Genomic DNA, 15,876 nt, shown 5'->3' with positions numbered 1-15,876 from the left:
GTAGATCTAAGGAAGAAATTTTTTACAATGAGGGTGATGAAACACTGGAACAGGTTGCCTAGAGAAGTTGTGGATTTTTTTTTTTAAATGAACGTAAAGCTTTTTGCTTAACTATTGCAATTTAAACATTAAAGTGGATTATGCTTTATAGACAGAAGGTAAAAGCAGCTACAAGTTGAACATGAACAGTGTTATTTTTACCTTTTTCAAAATGAGATTATTAGCAGCATAGAAAAACTGTTCAAAGCTGCCATTGTTTTAACTTTTTTTATCTTCAGTTGGTTTTATTCTGCTTTACAATAGAACTGTGATTCATTAGAACTAAACAAATGCGTGCAAAGCAAACTCATTTTTATTGTGCTGGGAAGGAACCAGATCTCTGATCTAATTTTGTACTAGTAAACTATTACAGACATTATTACAATTTAAAAATAAAAAATACAGTTGAGCAAGAGCTAGAATTTTAAAGTATGTTCTAGTTGCTGCATAAAATTAGAACCAACTTTGTGGGAGAGTGCCTCTAAACTGAAAAGGTTGGAGTTTGTATAATAATCTGTGCTATCGAAGTCAGGAATACAAGAACTGTGGTTTGATCTTGCTGAAAGGTCAGATAATAACAAAAGTGAAATTTTATAAAACTCCTGGGTGTAACATCTTCACAGTGATTGGAAGTCTGGAGGTGGGACAGTCTGCTGAAGGATTTGTATGTCTTGTTTTCAATAGTCACAATTACGTCTTCAGCATTATGCATTCCAATGTCATGTAGTGCAAGACTGCTTCCAGGATTTCAGTGATAACAATTGTTATTTGTCTTTTTTGGATCATACAGGAACTTCCTCTGAGAACATTCATTGTTCCTGGAGACATTTCTCTTTTGTCACTGTCTCTAATCTCAGGAAGAACATTGTTTTCTGCAACTGATATTCTCTTTTAGGTGTTGCTTTTAAGAATGCTAATATCACAGCTGAAATATTTTAACACCATTATGATTTAGCAGCAATTCAAGATGTATTAATGGTGTGAGGTGAATCAAAGGTTGAATTTTAATAGCACTTAATGATTAATCAATTTGAAGATTAAGATGATTCAGTAGGATATCTTATAATTAAAACAGGAACTTAGTTACAGATTCTGTCGAGGTTTAGGCTGGCCAGCAACTAAATGCCACACAGCCACTTGCTCACCCTCCCCCACTCCCAGGGGATGGGGAAAAGAATTAAAGGAGAAAAGAGAAAGAGACCTGTGGGTTGAGATAAGAACAATTTAATACTACTACCACTAATATATGAATATATATATGTGTATGATGATAATAATATATACAAACAAGTGGTGCTGCTCACCACCTGGTGACCAAGGCCTGGCCTGGCCTGAACTAATGATCCCAATACAGATAAATCCTGGCACTGCAATCCCAGACAAGAAAGAGGCCCAAAAAGAGAGAGAGGGAGCACTTTATTCCGGGCATGACACTGCCTGATATGGAATACTAATTGGCCAATTTGGCCCTCAATCCTAAGTCTAAGTTCAAATTACAAGGGGAGTTGTGGGCCCTTTGTGCCAGCTATGCTGCCCGCCGAGCCTGCTGTGCTCCTACTCACTGGCAAAACATGAGAAGCTGAAATGACAGTGCCAGCTATAAACATCAGTGCACTGTCAGCGTTCTTCTCATGACTAGTCCCAGACTAAAACCAAAACACGGAGCTCTTCTGGCTGCTAAAAAGAAGAGCTGACTCTGTCCCAGCTGAAACCAGGACAGATTTAAAAATGACAAGATTCAGACTAACTTACTACTACAAGCTATCCTAAGTCAAAATACAGATATTTATATACACACACGTGTATAAAACATAAAGCGTGCAGACAGATAGAAATGTTTGGATCCAGTGACATATATATATAGACACTCACACTGGTGAAGGCAAACAGACAGGTGGAGAGGTGGATGGAAGAGGCTAGCCTATAGGTAAAATTTCCCTCAAGTTTAGAGTAAAAGCAATGCGTTGGCATTCTTCAGTGGGTAGTAATTGAGGCTCAAGGAGGATGACTCGTCTCAGCCTTCTCTTGGCTTCCTCAGTCAATGGTCCACAGAGTTGGTACCTGAGAGGCATCCCAGCTCAGGGGAGATGCTGGTCACAGCCTGCTGCCATCCAGGAGAGCTCAAAGGGTCTCACTTAGAATTGGTATTTATAAGATCTGAGATAATCAGCTTTTGTCAGGTAATTTTCCATTTGGGACCAACTCGAGTGGTGAAATATTCTGGTATTTTCCACCAGTTGCGCAGGCCGAGAACTTGCTAGATTTTGGGATTCTGGTATCACCCCTTTTTGGCCACAACCCAAGTACAGATGTACCAGGTCAAGTGATGGAGAAAGCAGGAGCCAGGAACGTTAAGGGGGTGCCTTAATGCTCTGGTCCACCACCTTTCCCAATCCATAGTCGACTCATCCTAGGTTGGTATGTGGCCCAGGAAAAAGCAGAGGGAAATCACACTGAACAGTCTGGGGAGGAGCTGTTGGCACCACCACAGATTTGCATGTTTTATTGCTATTTAAATAAAGTGTGCTACAACTAGTTACCCAAACATTTATTTTACAACTAGTTGACATTCATGAGAATTCGATCAGGCAACCCTCTAAATAATCTATTTAGGAATGAACAAGTGCATTGTAACATGCTAAAATAGATACAGTATTTGTTTCTTATCACCAATGTACTGTTATAATGTTCCTTAGTTTCTTCCATTTGCTCTCAGAGTTGCCAATTAGTGTTTTTAATAACTGAGTAAAAGAAAACTTGTGTAACGCTTCCAGTGATTTGAAACTATCAAAAAGCTTACGTGACTGTTGATCGGAACGGCTGTTACTCACCAGAGGGAATTTCCATGCGACTTCCATGAAAATAGAGGAAGGACGAAAAAGTGCTTGTAGTCTTATTTTCCACATTAAGGAGTATCCCATCTATTGCCATTATCATTAGAATCATAGAATGGTTTGGGTTGGAAGGGAACTGAAAGATCACCTAGTTCCAATACCCTTGCCATGGTCAGGGACACCCTCCACTACACCAGGTTGCCCAAAGCCTCATCCAACTTGGCCTTGAATACTTCCAGGGATGGGGCATCTAGAGCTTCTCTGGGCAAACCTGTTCCAGTGCCTCACCACCCTCTGAGTGAAAAATTTATTCCTTCTATCTAATCTAAATCTGCCCTCTTTCAGTTTAAAGCCATTGCCCCTTGTCCTATCACTACATGCCCTTATAAAAAGTCCCTCTCCAGCTTTCCTGTAGGCCCCTTTAAGTACTGGAAGGCTGCAATACTTAAATAATGCATTACATTATAGTTTTTGGTTTGCTATGGCAAAATTCCTAAAAAGCAATGCTAGGGAAGTGCTGTTGTTACCATGTGTCTTTAAAAATACTTGGAGTCAAAAATATCTGTAAATGCAGAAGCAAGCTGAATTTCCTTCAGGTGAAAACACAAGTTAGGGAAAACAAATGCCTTGGAAGAATTTTAGTCAGCCACCAGTAATGTTTCCACTGACTTCTTCCTGGGGCAGGACTTGCGTTTATTATTCTGCAGAGAGCAACAAGTTAGTAAAGTTACAATTACTTGTGCTTTGAGATCTGATCAGGTGAGTTTCACTTTTGACATTAAGTGTATCAAGGGCTAAGGAAGTTCTCTTGGCATAAGCAAACTAGTTTTAGAAAGGACTATTAGGAAACTGACCTTATAAAGCACATCAGAAATGTTTCACCACTTCTCAGTGGTTTTTCCAATACAGGGTCATGTGCTTTATAGTCTAATTTGAATAATGTGCACTAAGCTATAAAATATATTGTCATCTTAAAGCATACAGCTCTTGTCTGGAGTAGAATTTTGAATACGTATGTACTTCTTAATATTAATGTTTGTATCTGTGTACAGAAAGCATAGAAACAATGTGGGACCAAGCAAACCCATTTCTCAGCCACGAAGAAATATTGTAGGCTGCAGAATACAGCATGGATGGAAAGAAGGGAGTGGACCTGTAACACAATGGAAGGGCACAGTTCTTGATCAAGTTCCTGTAAATCCCTCTCTCTATCTTATAAAGTACGATGGATTTGACTGTGTTTATGGACTAGAACTGCATAAAGATGAAAGAGTTTCAGCACTTGAAGTTCTTCCAGACAGAGTTGGTAAGTGTTTAGTTTTTTTCTGTTAAATTCACATACAAATAAGCTGGCATTTACTATGAAATATTCTCCAGTAATCTCTCCAGACTTCCTCCAAGATAACATTTGACCACTTAAATGTTATTAGTCAAATTAATTTTTGTCACGTGGCAGGTAATCTAAATGCTCTGTTTAAATTTTCTTGATTCCACAAAGATTTGATGATACCACGAGTGCAGTCCTGTCCTCTGTCTTTAAGTAGTATGCAGCACATTCTGTGGTTTTTGTTTAGAGTCTTATCCCCAAGAACCATATGTAAAGTTAACATTGATATTTCTGTTAAAGTTCAAACTCTAAGCCATCTTGGCTGTGTTGTCTTTTGTATGTGTCTGACATGTCACATTTTTCCTCATGTACTTCGCCTAAGTACTTTTAATAATGGGGGGAAGGGCATTTTCTAAGTGAACTGACTTGACTAGTTACAAGGCTTTTTGATTTTCAGAATTAGAACTGGATTGTTGAATTGCAGTTTTTTCAAACTGCAAAGTTCAATATTTACCCAAGTAATTACTAGTTTATAAACAGAATAAGTTGTTGCTTCTTCTGACTGCAAAGCAATTGGCAACATTCTCTAGAGTGGCGTTAGGGGGAACCAAACCCCAAAGTTTCATTAATAACTTGATAGAACTGTTCTGGGATTGGCCTCTCTTCCTCCTGTCCACCGCCTGCCTTGCTTTTGCCGGTGTCTAGGTAGAATACAAAGAGCTATCACTGCTTTGGCCTCGGTTGATGTGCCTTTACCTTGCATTATGAGCATTTAATCACAGGGAGTATAATGATATATTGTTGTTTAACACCATTTCTGAAGTTCTGCAGTTTGTCAGTAGTAAATTCTCTGGAATGGACAGTGTCTGTTTTGTGTATAAATTGACTAACTTCCAGTCAAATCTGTTTATGAATCAGGGTAAAGATTATTTTTCACAAAGACATGTATCTGTGCTTTTGAATGAACTTAAAAAATGCTGTCATTTCAGCTTCATCTCGAATTAGTGATGCCCACCTGGCAGACACAATGATTGGTAAAGCTGTGGAACACATGTTTGAGACAGAAGATGGCTCAAAAGATGAATGGAGGGGGATGGTTTTGGCTCGAGCTCCCATTATGAACACGTGGTTTTATATTACCTATGAGAAAGATCCCGTCTTGTACATGTACCAACTCTTAGATGATTATAAAGAAGGTGACCTTCGCATTATGCCTGATTCGAGTAAGTAGGCCATTTACTGACTGTTTTCTTCTGGAAAGTGACAGCTTTTTATATTAATATTTAGCTGTGGTTTATTTGTGGACAGGAGAGTCAAACAAGTCAGAGATCTTGTTTGTTACTCCCTTTAATTATATTATTTTTTTTAAGTATCATAACTAATAAAGGTTATAGCACAATAAAGAACATCTGTGTTAACTGCTTTTCCTACTAATGTGGAAGTAGTTTCACAGAATCACTATTGTTCAAGAGGTTTGGATAGCCAGTGCAAAAAAAGAGAAAAAAGCTTGTAAAGAATACTTCGGTTTTATTTCTCCCATGTACCTAAAACATAGTTGTCTTACAGAGGCAATCTGGGCTTTAAAGAAAATTAGGAATTGTGTAACTGTCGTGGTTGGCTGTGTAGCGCTTTACGTAAATATTAATGACATTTAATTTGTTGAGTTTGAGACTGTCTTGAGATCTAGCACTGACAACAGTCTGCTGGCTAAATAAACAGGTGATACTTATTTGCATAATGTCTGTCCTAGTCTCTGTTTAGATTTTTTTTTCTCTGCCACTCTTTACAAAAAGCAATTTATCTGCTGCTTGTAAAGAGTGAGCCACAAATGTTAATAGAAAAAAGATCTTCCTCTTCCTAAAGAAATAAAGCAAGCTTTTTCAGATTTGAACCTTCAAATAATTAGTACTTTGTCTTAACTAGTAAAAAGGACTTGGAATGTATTTTAGGTCTGCTTTGCTTTCTTCCACCTTCGGGGGTAGGGGAGGAGTTGAAGTGCTTTATGTTTAAGAATTAATTGGTTTTAATACACTTTTTCCTCCATTCACACCAGGAGACTACCTGCTGCTTACCTGTTTCTGAAACACTTCTAAGTATTTGTTACCTTCCCTGAATCTGAATGCTTTCCAGATCTTTTGAATTGTGTCCTTAAGTCAATAATTGGATAGTAAGAGTAGTATTTTTCAAGTCAGACTTTAGAATACCTGGAAGTATGTCTGAAATTTGGTGGAACTTGCCATAGTATTATAATTAAAATTTGTAGGCAACTCTGTCTTCTCAATGACAGATTTTGTGTATGTGAGGAGACCAAATTTAGATCATTTCTTTTATGCTTTTTTTGATGAGAGAAAATGTATTGCTGGATCTGTTACTAAGACTTTGTCAACACTTCATAATGCCTTCTAAATGAAAATGTTAGGGTTTAAATTGCATCTTTGCCAAGGAAGCCTCTTTATTATAGAATCATAGAATGATAGAATGGTTAGGGTTGGAAGGGAACTCAAAGATCATCTAGTTCCAACTCCCCTGCCATGGGCAAGGAAACCCTCCACTACACCAGGCTGCCCAAAGCCTCATCCAACCTGGCCTTGAACACTTCCAGGGATGGGACATTCACACAACTTCTCTGGGCAACCTGTTCCAGTGCCTCAAATATTTCAGTGCCTTTACATAAAACTGATATTAAGAGGATAATTACTATGTATGACAGTGCATTTATGGAGGAACTGCAGCAAAAATTGGAAGATAAACTTCTTAAGTTCGTGGAAGAATCTCAAGTGTACATAAGTGCAAGGAAATCTGTTCATTCTCTGTGGGTTTTTTTCTCCTTTGGGAGTTCTTTCACAACTCAGAACTGAAGAGAAAATGGACGAAATTCTTAACGCAAACTTGGAACAAAAACATTAATTTAAAAGCTTAGGATTTCCAGACTAAAAAAGAAAAGTTCCTCGCTGGAATACAAAACACAAGTTTATCTAAACCAGTCAAAAAGAAGACCAGCTGAGAAAGGTGTGGTTAGCTTCCAGTTGTCCAGTACAATGCTTTTACCTTTTATGACATTTGTTCTGTGATTGGCTTGTAACAAGCCCCTTGCCAATTGGCATGTTACAAATCACACCTTTTTGTATCCAAGTTTAGCGTAGGCATTGCCTAAAATGCAAGGATATTTCTGCCTAGGTTTTCCTAGATAAGAAAATAATGTGGTTAGACTTTACCAACTGCATTATTCCAATATGGAGTCAAAAGCCCCTTTTAAGAAGGGGTTTACACTTACTCTCATCTTAGAAGAGATGTTTTTGTTGCTGTGGCATGCATGCACTGAAACTTTGAATAAGGAGATTCAGTTTGGCTGCCTTTCTGTTAAGGAGACCCAGTGCCTTTCTCTGCTGGTGGCTTAAGTTCAGTTATCCACAGACGTTTTCTGTAACTCATGCGTAAACCTTCGTGTCAAAAGATTTACTTCTCTTAGCAATCAAAGTGCTATTTTCATCTTAATAAAGCTGAAGACAGTCTTACTTTAAAAATTTTTAGCAGCTTTGCTTTCTAGAAGCTTGGGAATTGTTAATACTTGTCTGAGCAAAACTAATTTTCTGCATATTCTATATTTCAAACTTCTGATTGTTTCATACAAGTTTTAAAGAAGACTCTGCAGTCGTCTTCCATATTGAAAAATTCCATGAACATCTACCAAAGTGCACTGTTTTTGTGTTACAGACGATTCACCTCCTGCAGAACGGGAGCCAGGCGAAGTTGTGGACAGCCTCGTAGGCAAACAAGTGGAATATGCCAAAGAAGATGGCTCAAAAAGGACTGGCATGGTCATTCATCAAGTTGAAGCCAAACCATCTGTCTATTTCATCAAGTTTGATGATGATTTCCATATTTATGTCTACGATTTGGTGAAGACATCCTAGATGACATCTTGAACTTTTGCCAAATTTGTGGAACTATTAAATGTAAAATTTGTAGACACAAAGACTTGACTGCTTTCCAGTTTAATGAAAGCTTAAATGTCCCTGCGAATCCACAATCTCTGCCAGCAAAACTGTTTTGTTCTGAATATATAAACAAACGTGACACATTTTGTGTAAGAGAACTCCTTTTCTTGAAGGAAGTCAATATATTTGGGCAGGAGGGAGTTAAAGCAAAGAACAGCTGCAAATTCAAGCTGTGTAAAGTCGATCTAGTATTGTAATTATTAACCTAAATTTTTTCATAGATTTCAACTTTTTCTTCAACCTTGCACTCACCTGTTCAACTGCCACATGCAAGTGTAGTTTGATATTTTGATATGCCTTCTTTTGTAACATTAAATTTAATTTCTTGGCTACTGGCAGTCCTTGTTTTCAGGGTTGGGACAGAGGTGGCTTTTCTGAAAGGCTTAAACAGTTTGTGCATCATTGAAGAGTGCCTGACCCGAGTTAACACCAATCTGCTGTGTTTCTACGCTTTATTTCAAATTTAGCTTCTTAAGAACTTGCAGTACATGGAAATATTTAGGCATTTTTAGTAGTCACAGGGCAGTAGGATATCAAATGTTTGACTTACGCACCTTTCAGTGAAAAGGCTTTAAGCTATAAAAATGTATTTAATCTGTATAACCAGTTAATTAGAAAACGCAGGTTAATGGCCCATATTTACAAGTTGTAGGAACCAGTAAAATACATGCAACAAGGCTGCCCTCAGCCCTAAATACACTTCTTTCTGTGTTTGTTTTACAGACTTCTTAGCAAAACCCAAGTGCTTGGTGCCACAATTTTTAACAGTATATATGCTACTTCGGAAGACTTTAGACTACACATTGGCAATCAGTAGTCTCTCTTTCAATATCAAAACCTAGCAACCTGAATGTTTTTGTGTGGACTTAGAAGCCTAACACTAGTTAATATTTTACATGATAAATACAATCTCATGCCAGGGGGATGGGGGGTGGGAGTACTTCTGCATTGAAGACTTAAACTTTAGAGAAGGAGAAGCATTTGTTGCCTTCTGCTGGGTCTGTTGCATTTCTTCTTTTGTATGTTTGTTTTTAACCGTTTTTGGTTCAAGAAGGCATCTTCCCCACTTAACTCTTTTTCTGGCTTTTCCACATAAGGAGTGTCCGGACAAATCTACAGCTTAAACCTGTTGTTGCCTTTTGTGGTGTACATTGTACTTGCTTTGAGGTATGCTGTTAATGTGAATTTCATTCTATGAACACTAGAGTTCTGCATGCCAGTGGTGTACTATCTAATGGAAGCTATAGGCAGTCTCAGTGGTTCAGTCATCTGCATTAGATTGTGGATGTAAATAGCAGCCCACAACAGCAAAATCCTTTCACGGTTTTAATCTTGCAAGGTAGTCGTTAACTGAGGATTAGGATTTTTAAGTGTGGCAGCTTTTAAAAGTAATCAGAATTGCAACAACGATCAGCACAGCAGCAAAATTGTCGTGTTACATTGAGGCAGAGCTCTGCAAGCTTCAAAGAACCGCTTCGCAAAAGTGCGGTATGTGAAGACAGTCACACTGTTGATGGAAGGAACACGTACTCTGATATCCAGCCGTATGCCGTTAGTGGAAGGATGCAGGAGAGGTGCTGTTAATCAGAGATCGGAGGTCCGGATGACCTCTCTTGTGGGTATTCTCGATATTGAAGACTCAGTGGTTTAAGCCCCTTTCTGTCCATTTTTTTTGCCTGATTTCATATTTTAGCCTTAAGGCTTGTGCCTCATTATGCTGTTGAATGGTAATAAATACTCTCCATATAAATATGATACCTTAATTCTTTGTCCATTGCTACTATATTGCATTATGTCCAGTATTTCATCTTGGGCAACCAAAGGCAGGCTGTTGTCTTTCAGTGAATAGCTTCTCAACGCAGTCCTTAAGCACTAAGTACCTGAGTCGTAAATGTTCCTTGTGTTTTGAACAAAGTGAGCAGATTTGCAGCACAGTGTTTTCATCCTGCAGATCTGTTAAGTGTTTTCTATTGACTCTTAAGAGTCCTGCATGTAAATCTCAAAGCTGAGCCTGGCTCCATGAGCCCAAGTTGATATTTGTGGCACAAGAATGAGTGAGTGTATTGATTATACACAAGATACATGAATTACCTAGTACACTGAACTTTGGGCTATATATCTGAAGAATACAAGGTTTGTTTTGGAATATCTGAGGTTTAGGTCTACTGGAACATTTTTAGCATTAGGCTTGCATTTGTGGGTTTTCTGCAAGCCTCTTGAATACACCACGTATTCTGCCAATTAGAGTATAACCTATAAACTGTAAATTTTATGGTTGTTTTTAGATGTCCCCGTTGTCTGTTGTGTGGATATTTCTTTTCATCTTTTTTTCCTCTTTCCTCTCTTTTTTTTTTTCTTTTGATAGCTTAAACCACCTTTTTGAGGCTTGAGACTAATTCCACTCCCTGCCCATCTGCTTTGGGCTTTGTTTTAGGCTCATGTTTCAGATCTGCATGCAGTGCTTGCGTTACCCTGGTAACTAAATGTTGGTTCCTTGTTATAGGGGTTCAACATTACTTTCCAAAATCACATAGGGCTTGTGATGGCACAAGCCATGGATCTTTGTATAAAAGTTACTCGCCTTTCACATTTACCTGCTGTAGTATTGTTGTATATTGTGTGTGTGCGTGTGTGTGATGTCAGGCTGCCATGTAAAACTTTTTAAAAGAAAAAAAAAAAACAAACTTAAATGCAGACCATCCTTTTTTGCATGCTTAGAGGGTTAGAACGTTCAATGTAACAAATTAAAGTTGCATGTTAAGATGTTTAGGTTTTTGTTTTGTTCTGTTTTTATTTTGTGTTCACTTTTTTGTGGATTTGCTTATTGTGCTGTTTTAATGGTTGTTAGTAGGATTAAACGCACCGGTGAGACGAGCATAGTGCCAACGGAAGGTAATTTTCCGGTTGTATGTGTCATACAGCATTTGAAGGGACCATGTATTCTGTTAAAGAAAAAGTAAAATCACAGTTGATTAGCGAAACACTTCATTTTTCTTATTTCTTTTTGAGTGCCAAACCCTAAACTATGTTGGAGTAGACTTGTGGGGAAAACCCTTTTTCTTGCAACAGGTAGAAGCCGCCTTTAAGTGAATTATTTTAAAAGGGAGGCTTCATCTTCAGATAGAATTGATTAGTTGCTTCAGGAAAAGATTTATGGTAAAAACAGTTTCTGGTTCCTTGAAAATGCTGTACTTTTTGTATTTTACATCATTAGTGCAATTTGGATGGTTCTTGGTATGTGTATAGTTCAAAGGTCTTCGTGTTCACATTTTAAAATTAGGTAATGACTTCATCTTTAGAGCTTGGTTTCATTATTTTTATTTTATTTTGAACAATGTAGACAGTTCCCTGTTCTCTGCATTTAGAAGTATAAACACTTTAAATCTGTTACTTAATTCTGTAAGTAATTTTTATAATTATGATGTAACTCTATCCTTAAAACATTTAAAATAAACCCTTTATGTGCAACTTATGACTGTAAACTTTGTTCTCATGAGCAAAATGTGATTTCAGATTGTGAAGAAGCAGTTTCTTCATTTTTCTAATTAAAAAGGAATTACTGCTTTAATGCTGAGCCATATATGCCGATACAATACTTGCCCTATGAAATAAGTTTGCTTGCAAAGCCAAATCTTAGTTCTTTTTTCTAAGTAAGTATAAATGCTGATAAAATGGAACTTGGCTAAGGTAAAGCGTATGGCTTAAACTGTATTTTACTGAACACAGAAAAACTCCCCTCCAGGGGATTGTGCAAGTCTGTGAGGGGGTCTTTATTTCCAGAGAGCACACAAAATATTTCGGCAGTGGGGAACAGCAGAAGCATTTGGCAGTGTTCAGGTGGCACATTGGTCTGCTTTGAATTTATAAAATTCAGAATTCAATTAAATACATTTTACTGGTGATAAAGCAAAGTTGATCCAAATTGGAGATGATGAGCAGAGAAGATAACATCACTGTGCTACAGCTTTTTTTAAGTCAAGTTCTTCTGATTAATGCATGAAGATTTTGTTATGTTATTAAATAACTAAGCAGCCTTTCAATCTTGAACAGATTTTCTTTATTCCTACCTCTTTTCTGATAATAAAGGGGAAAGCGTTATATGGATACCCCAAAGTACATTTCTTGGCACCAAGCTCATTAGATGTATACCGAAGATCTTGGAGCATGGCAGCATGCAGTTGGGAGGAATACCCAAGCCTCTTCAGTTCCCTTAGTTCAGTGTCCTGTTTTTTGTATCCCATTGCCCAAGACCGATCCCAGTGAGGATCTGTATATTGTGTACATCTGCCGATGAGGAAGAGTCTGAAGATTCCGCTTCATCAAGAGCATCACATCCGAAAAGCAGATGTTAATCTGTGCGAGCTGGCTACACGAAATTATGGATAGAAATAGGTACACTAACATTTTATGACTAATGCTTGAACCTGTTGTGTGCTGCAGCTGATGAACCAACCTGGGTTTTGTGGCACCTCTTTTCTCTTCATGGTGGAGGGAGCCTTACAAAAACAAAGATGCTTTTGTTCTCTGTTACTCAAGTAAGGAAACTGCCCCTGAAAGCTGATTGCTTAGGAGCTCATTCACAAGCAGCTCAGATGTTGGTGCTCTGAAGACAGTAATGTCCCACAAATTCAGGAGAGTGGGGGCGGGAGTCCTACCCAAAGTATTACAGCCGTAATACTACTGTACTCTGTTTTCACATCGGTCAGGTCCCTCCTTGTGTGGATGAACAGGTTGTATTTGCAGAGAAATGTTGCTTCTCTCTGCCCAGTGAGTGATTTTGAAGTCTAATATTTTTTTTTTAAATATTTGTGCTGTAAGCAGTTCAACTGCTGACAACTTCAGTGGACTCCACTGTTTTTCAGGAAGGATGAGCTTTTTAGTAAGGGTGTTTTGGAGGAGGCTGGGCTGCTGCAATTTAAGATCATTAAGTTCTAAAGGGAGAACTAAGAATAGGTCAAGGAAAGGACAGGTATTTTCATCCTCGGGCACTGAATAGAAGTTGTTTGGCACACTTAGAAGCATTTTTTCAGTCTATTTTCTTTTTCAATGAGTTAAGTTCCAGCCTTGGCATGTTACATCACTTAACTCTTTTCTCTGCCAGTATCAATACCGTACCATTTTAATTGATTTCATGATTGGCAGCCTGGGAAAGTTACCAGACTACTGAGCATTTTTTTCAGGCTCTGCTCTTCCTGTCTCAGTACTTTACTGCTTTGTGAATTCCTTGATTCCTCTTCCAAATTCAGAATGCAGAGCTACATATGCACAACACATGGCTGTGTATGCAGAACAGAAAGCAGCTTAGGTCTCACCAGTGTAAACAAGGTGGTATCTTCTTAACACCTGCCCTATTCTACGTGGATGTTAATTAGATTTCTGCACGTTATTCTTCTGGAATCAGTTATGATTTGCATAACTTCACTTGTACACAATTTGTGTAAATGGTTTTGTAGCCTGACAGTTAAAACATGCTTTGGCAGTGGTTCCACCCACCACACCCCTGTGCCATTAATCCTTAAATTTACTTGCATTTAGTGGAGTCTGAATTTAACTAGTCCTTTTTGAACAATTTTGAAGCATTTTGATGCAGTGGTGTTCCTCAGGTCCCTACACTAAAGGCTGACCCATTCAGAGTTGACTTTGGTAATGAACATGGACATCTACACATTTACCGTGATTTGTGCAAACTTCTTCTGTTACTTCTTAAAGAGTGTTCCACCCAGACCTGACATTTGAGAGGCATATTTTTGTTAATAAAATAATCAACACAACTTTACACTGCTTTAAATGTACGTTCAAGGTAAATCAAAGGGATTTCATCTCAATGGCCGCTATATTGGGAGGGAAAGAGAGCTGTGTTTTGGGGGCTTTTTTGTTATGTTTGTATGGAAGATTGCTCAGTGACAGGGCAGCTGGTCCTTTAAATGCAAGAAAAGAGAGGTAAGATCCTTACACATTTCACTGAACTGGATTTGGAGCTGATGATTTTTAATCCTGCTGCACTAACTAGCTACACATGGTACATACCTTTGAGCTGGACTGCGAGACGACTTCTTAAGTTATCTTCACAAAGACTCTTGTCTTTTACCACCGGAGACATACACTCGGATCACTGGTTGGTAATGCTTTCCATGAAAATGCAAATTAATTGGATTTTGCAACGTTGTTTACTGACTCCTAGCCGTTTTTAACTTTCCAAAGCAGATGTCTAACTTAAACTCTCATTAATTTAATGAATTAAAAAACAAAGTAACCTTTTAAGCTGTAAGAACAAAATAAATCAACACTAATAGCAGAAGCCTGAGAGAAGAAATCTATAATGATTCAAAGGTTGTGCTCAAAAGGGTGGAAAGGATAGCAACAGCAAGTCATACAAGTATCTTTTTGCTACATTACCACACATTTCGTTATGGAAGATTGAAACTGTCTTGCTGGGAATGCTCATTAATCTCAGCCTTTGTTCACTCATTCTCAGTTTTCTGCCTTAAAAGGATATTCATCCTGCATGACACAAAATTCTCTTCTATTGTTAGTGAGGCTTGGTGTACTGTCTACTCAGAAGCTGGCAGATGGAATAAAATGAAGAAGTGGAGTTCGGGTGCAGTTTTCTGAAAAGCCGAAGTAGAAAAGCTGACTACTTTGATTCAGAATTTCTGAGGGGGGGGGGGGGGGGGGAGGGGGGAATACGGACCCAGTGTCTGCCAATCGTGAACTGAGAATAGGAGTTCATTCCGAAAGAATGAAAGTCAAACTAACCAAGAGGATGCTCATAACAGGTAATAAACACAATGCATTAGGTTTTACTGAGGAGAAAATAAAATCAACTGCTGCCTAGGATGGGCAGTACTTCCTAATGTTGTAGTTCCAAACATCATTATCCTGGTCTTCAACTTGGTATTACAAGGCTAGCAGTGTACTTGGGGGAAGATTCATAGCACTTTGGCTTCCACAGAATTAATTTAACATACGGAAATTCTCGTATTTAAAACATAATCAAATTATGCAGGCAAATGGCCCAGATTAACATCATATGTGCTCCAAATTCTGAATTTTTAGTTCAAAAAAATAACACTTGCAAATTAAAAAATTACAACTAAAAATTACTACTAATTTTTACTAACCAGTCACACTCTTACAGATAATCTGAATGTGTGAAAAGAGAGATCTGAATTGCCTGAGCCTTTTACAGAGTACAGTCATGTGTGGAAGGAAGGAAAATGCTTGAGGAGTGCTAAAAATTGCATTGCAGAAAACCTGTGATGTGTGCAGTCATATCCCTGAAAACTGCTTTCTATTTTATGCTGAGATGCTACTCTGTGGAGTAAAAAACCCTGGTTTTGCACTCAACATAGGTCCTTAATTGCAAAGATAAGTGATGCTGATGACTTTGTCCACTTGAGTCGATAAAGAACAAAGGAAAGCATGCACTGTGCTGCAGAAGACAGAAACTTGAATTCCGTAGATATCTCTGCTTTTCTGTAAACTACCCGATTGTATCACTGCAAACAGTTTAGAGATAACTAACGCAATTTCAAGGTTTGTTTTTGTGTTCTGTTTCTGTTTTCTTACTGGGATTAGTCGTTAATCTGGAATGGCTGCTTGGCGCAGTAAAGGTGCGGAAGAGCCATCAGAGAGAACAGTGCAGTGGAGTGAAGAGAAGGTCACCTAGCCAACCAGC

The 15,876-nt window shown here is 38.2% G+C and overlaps 1 protein-coding gene across 2 annotated transcripts in view; it reads left to right on the top strand.

Moving 5' to 3' along the window:
• SPIN1 (spindlin 1) overlaps window positions 1-11,647 on the top strand; it is a 64,030-nt gene extending 52,383 nt beyond the window's left edge. For both annotated transcript variants that reach the window (XM_086629402.1, XM_086629403.1), the window contains exons 4-6: window positions 3,926-4,179; window positions 5,190-5,423; window positions 7,915-11,647. In XM_086629402.1, the coding sequence (XP_086485528.1) occupies window positions 3,926-4,179; window positions 5,190-5,423; window positions 7,915-8,114 (688 nt within the window). In that variant the 3' untranslated portion in view covers window positions 8,115-11,647. The remainder of the gene's footprint in view (window positions 1-3,925; window positions 4,180-5,189; window positions 5,424-7,914) is intronic.
• Window positions 11,648-15,876: the final 4,229 nt, after the last annotated feature.

This window comes from Tauraco erythrolophus, chromosome Z, assembly GCF_009769465.1.
Source record: "Tauraco erythrolophus isolate bTauEry1 chromosome Z, bTauEry1.pri, whole genome shotgun sequence".
In the NCBI taxonomy this organism is placed as follows: domain Eukaryota; kingdom Metazoa; phylum Chordata; class Aves; order Musophagiformes; family Musophagidae; genus Tauraco; species Tauraco erythrolophus.
Note: the sequence above shows the minus strand (reverse complement) of the source record. Positions and strands in the feature narration are given on the sequence as shown.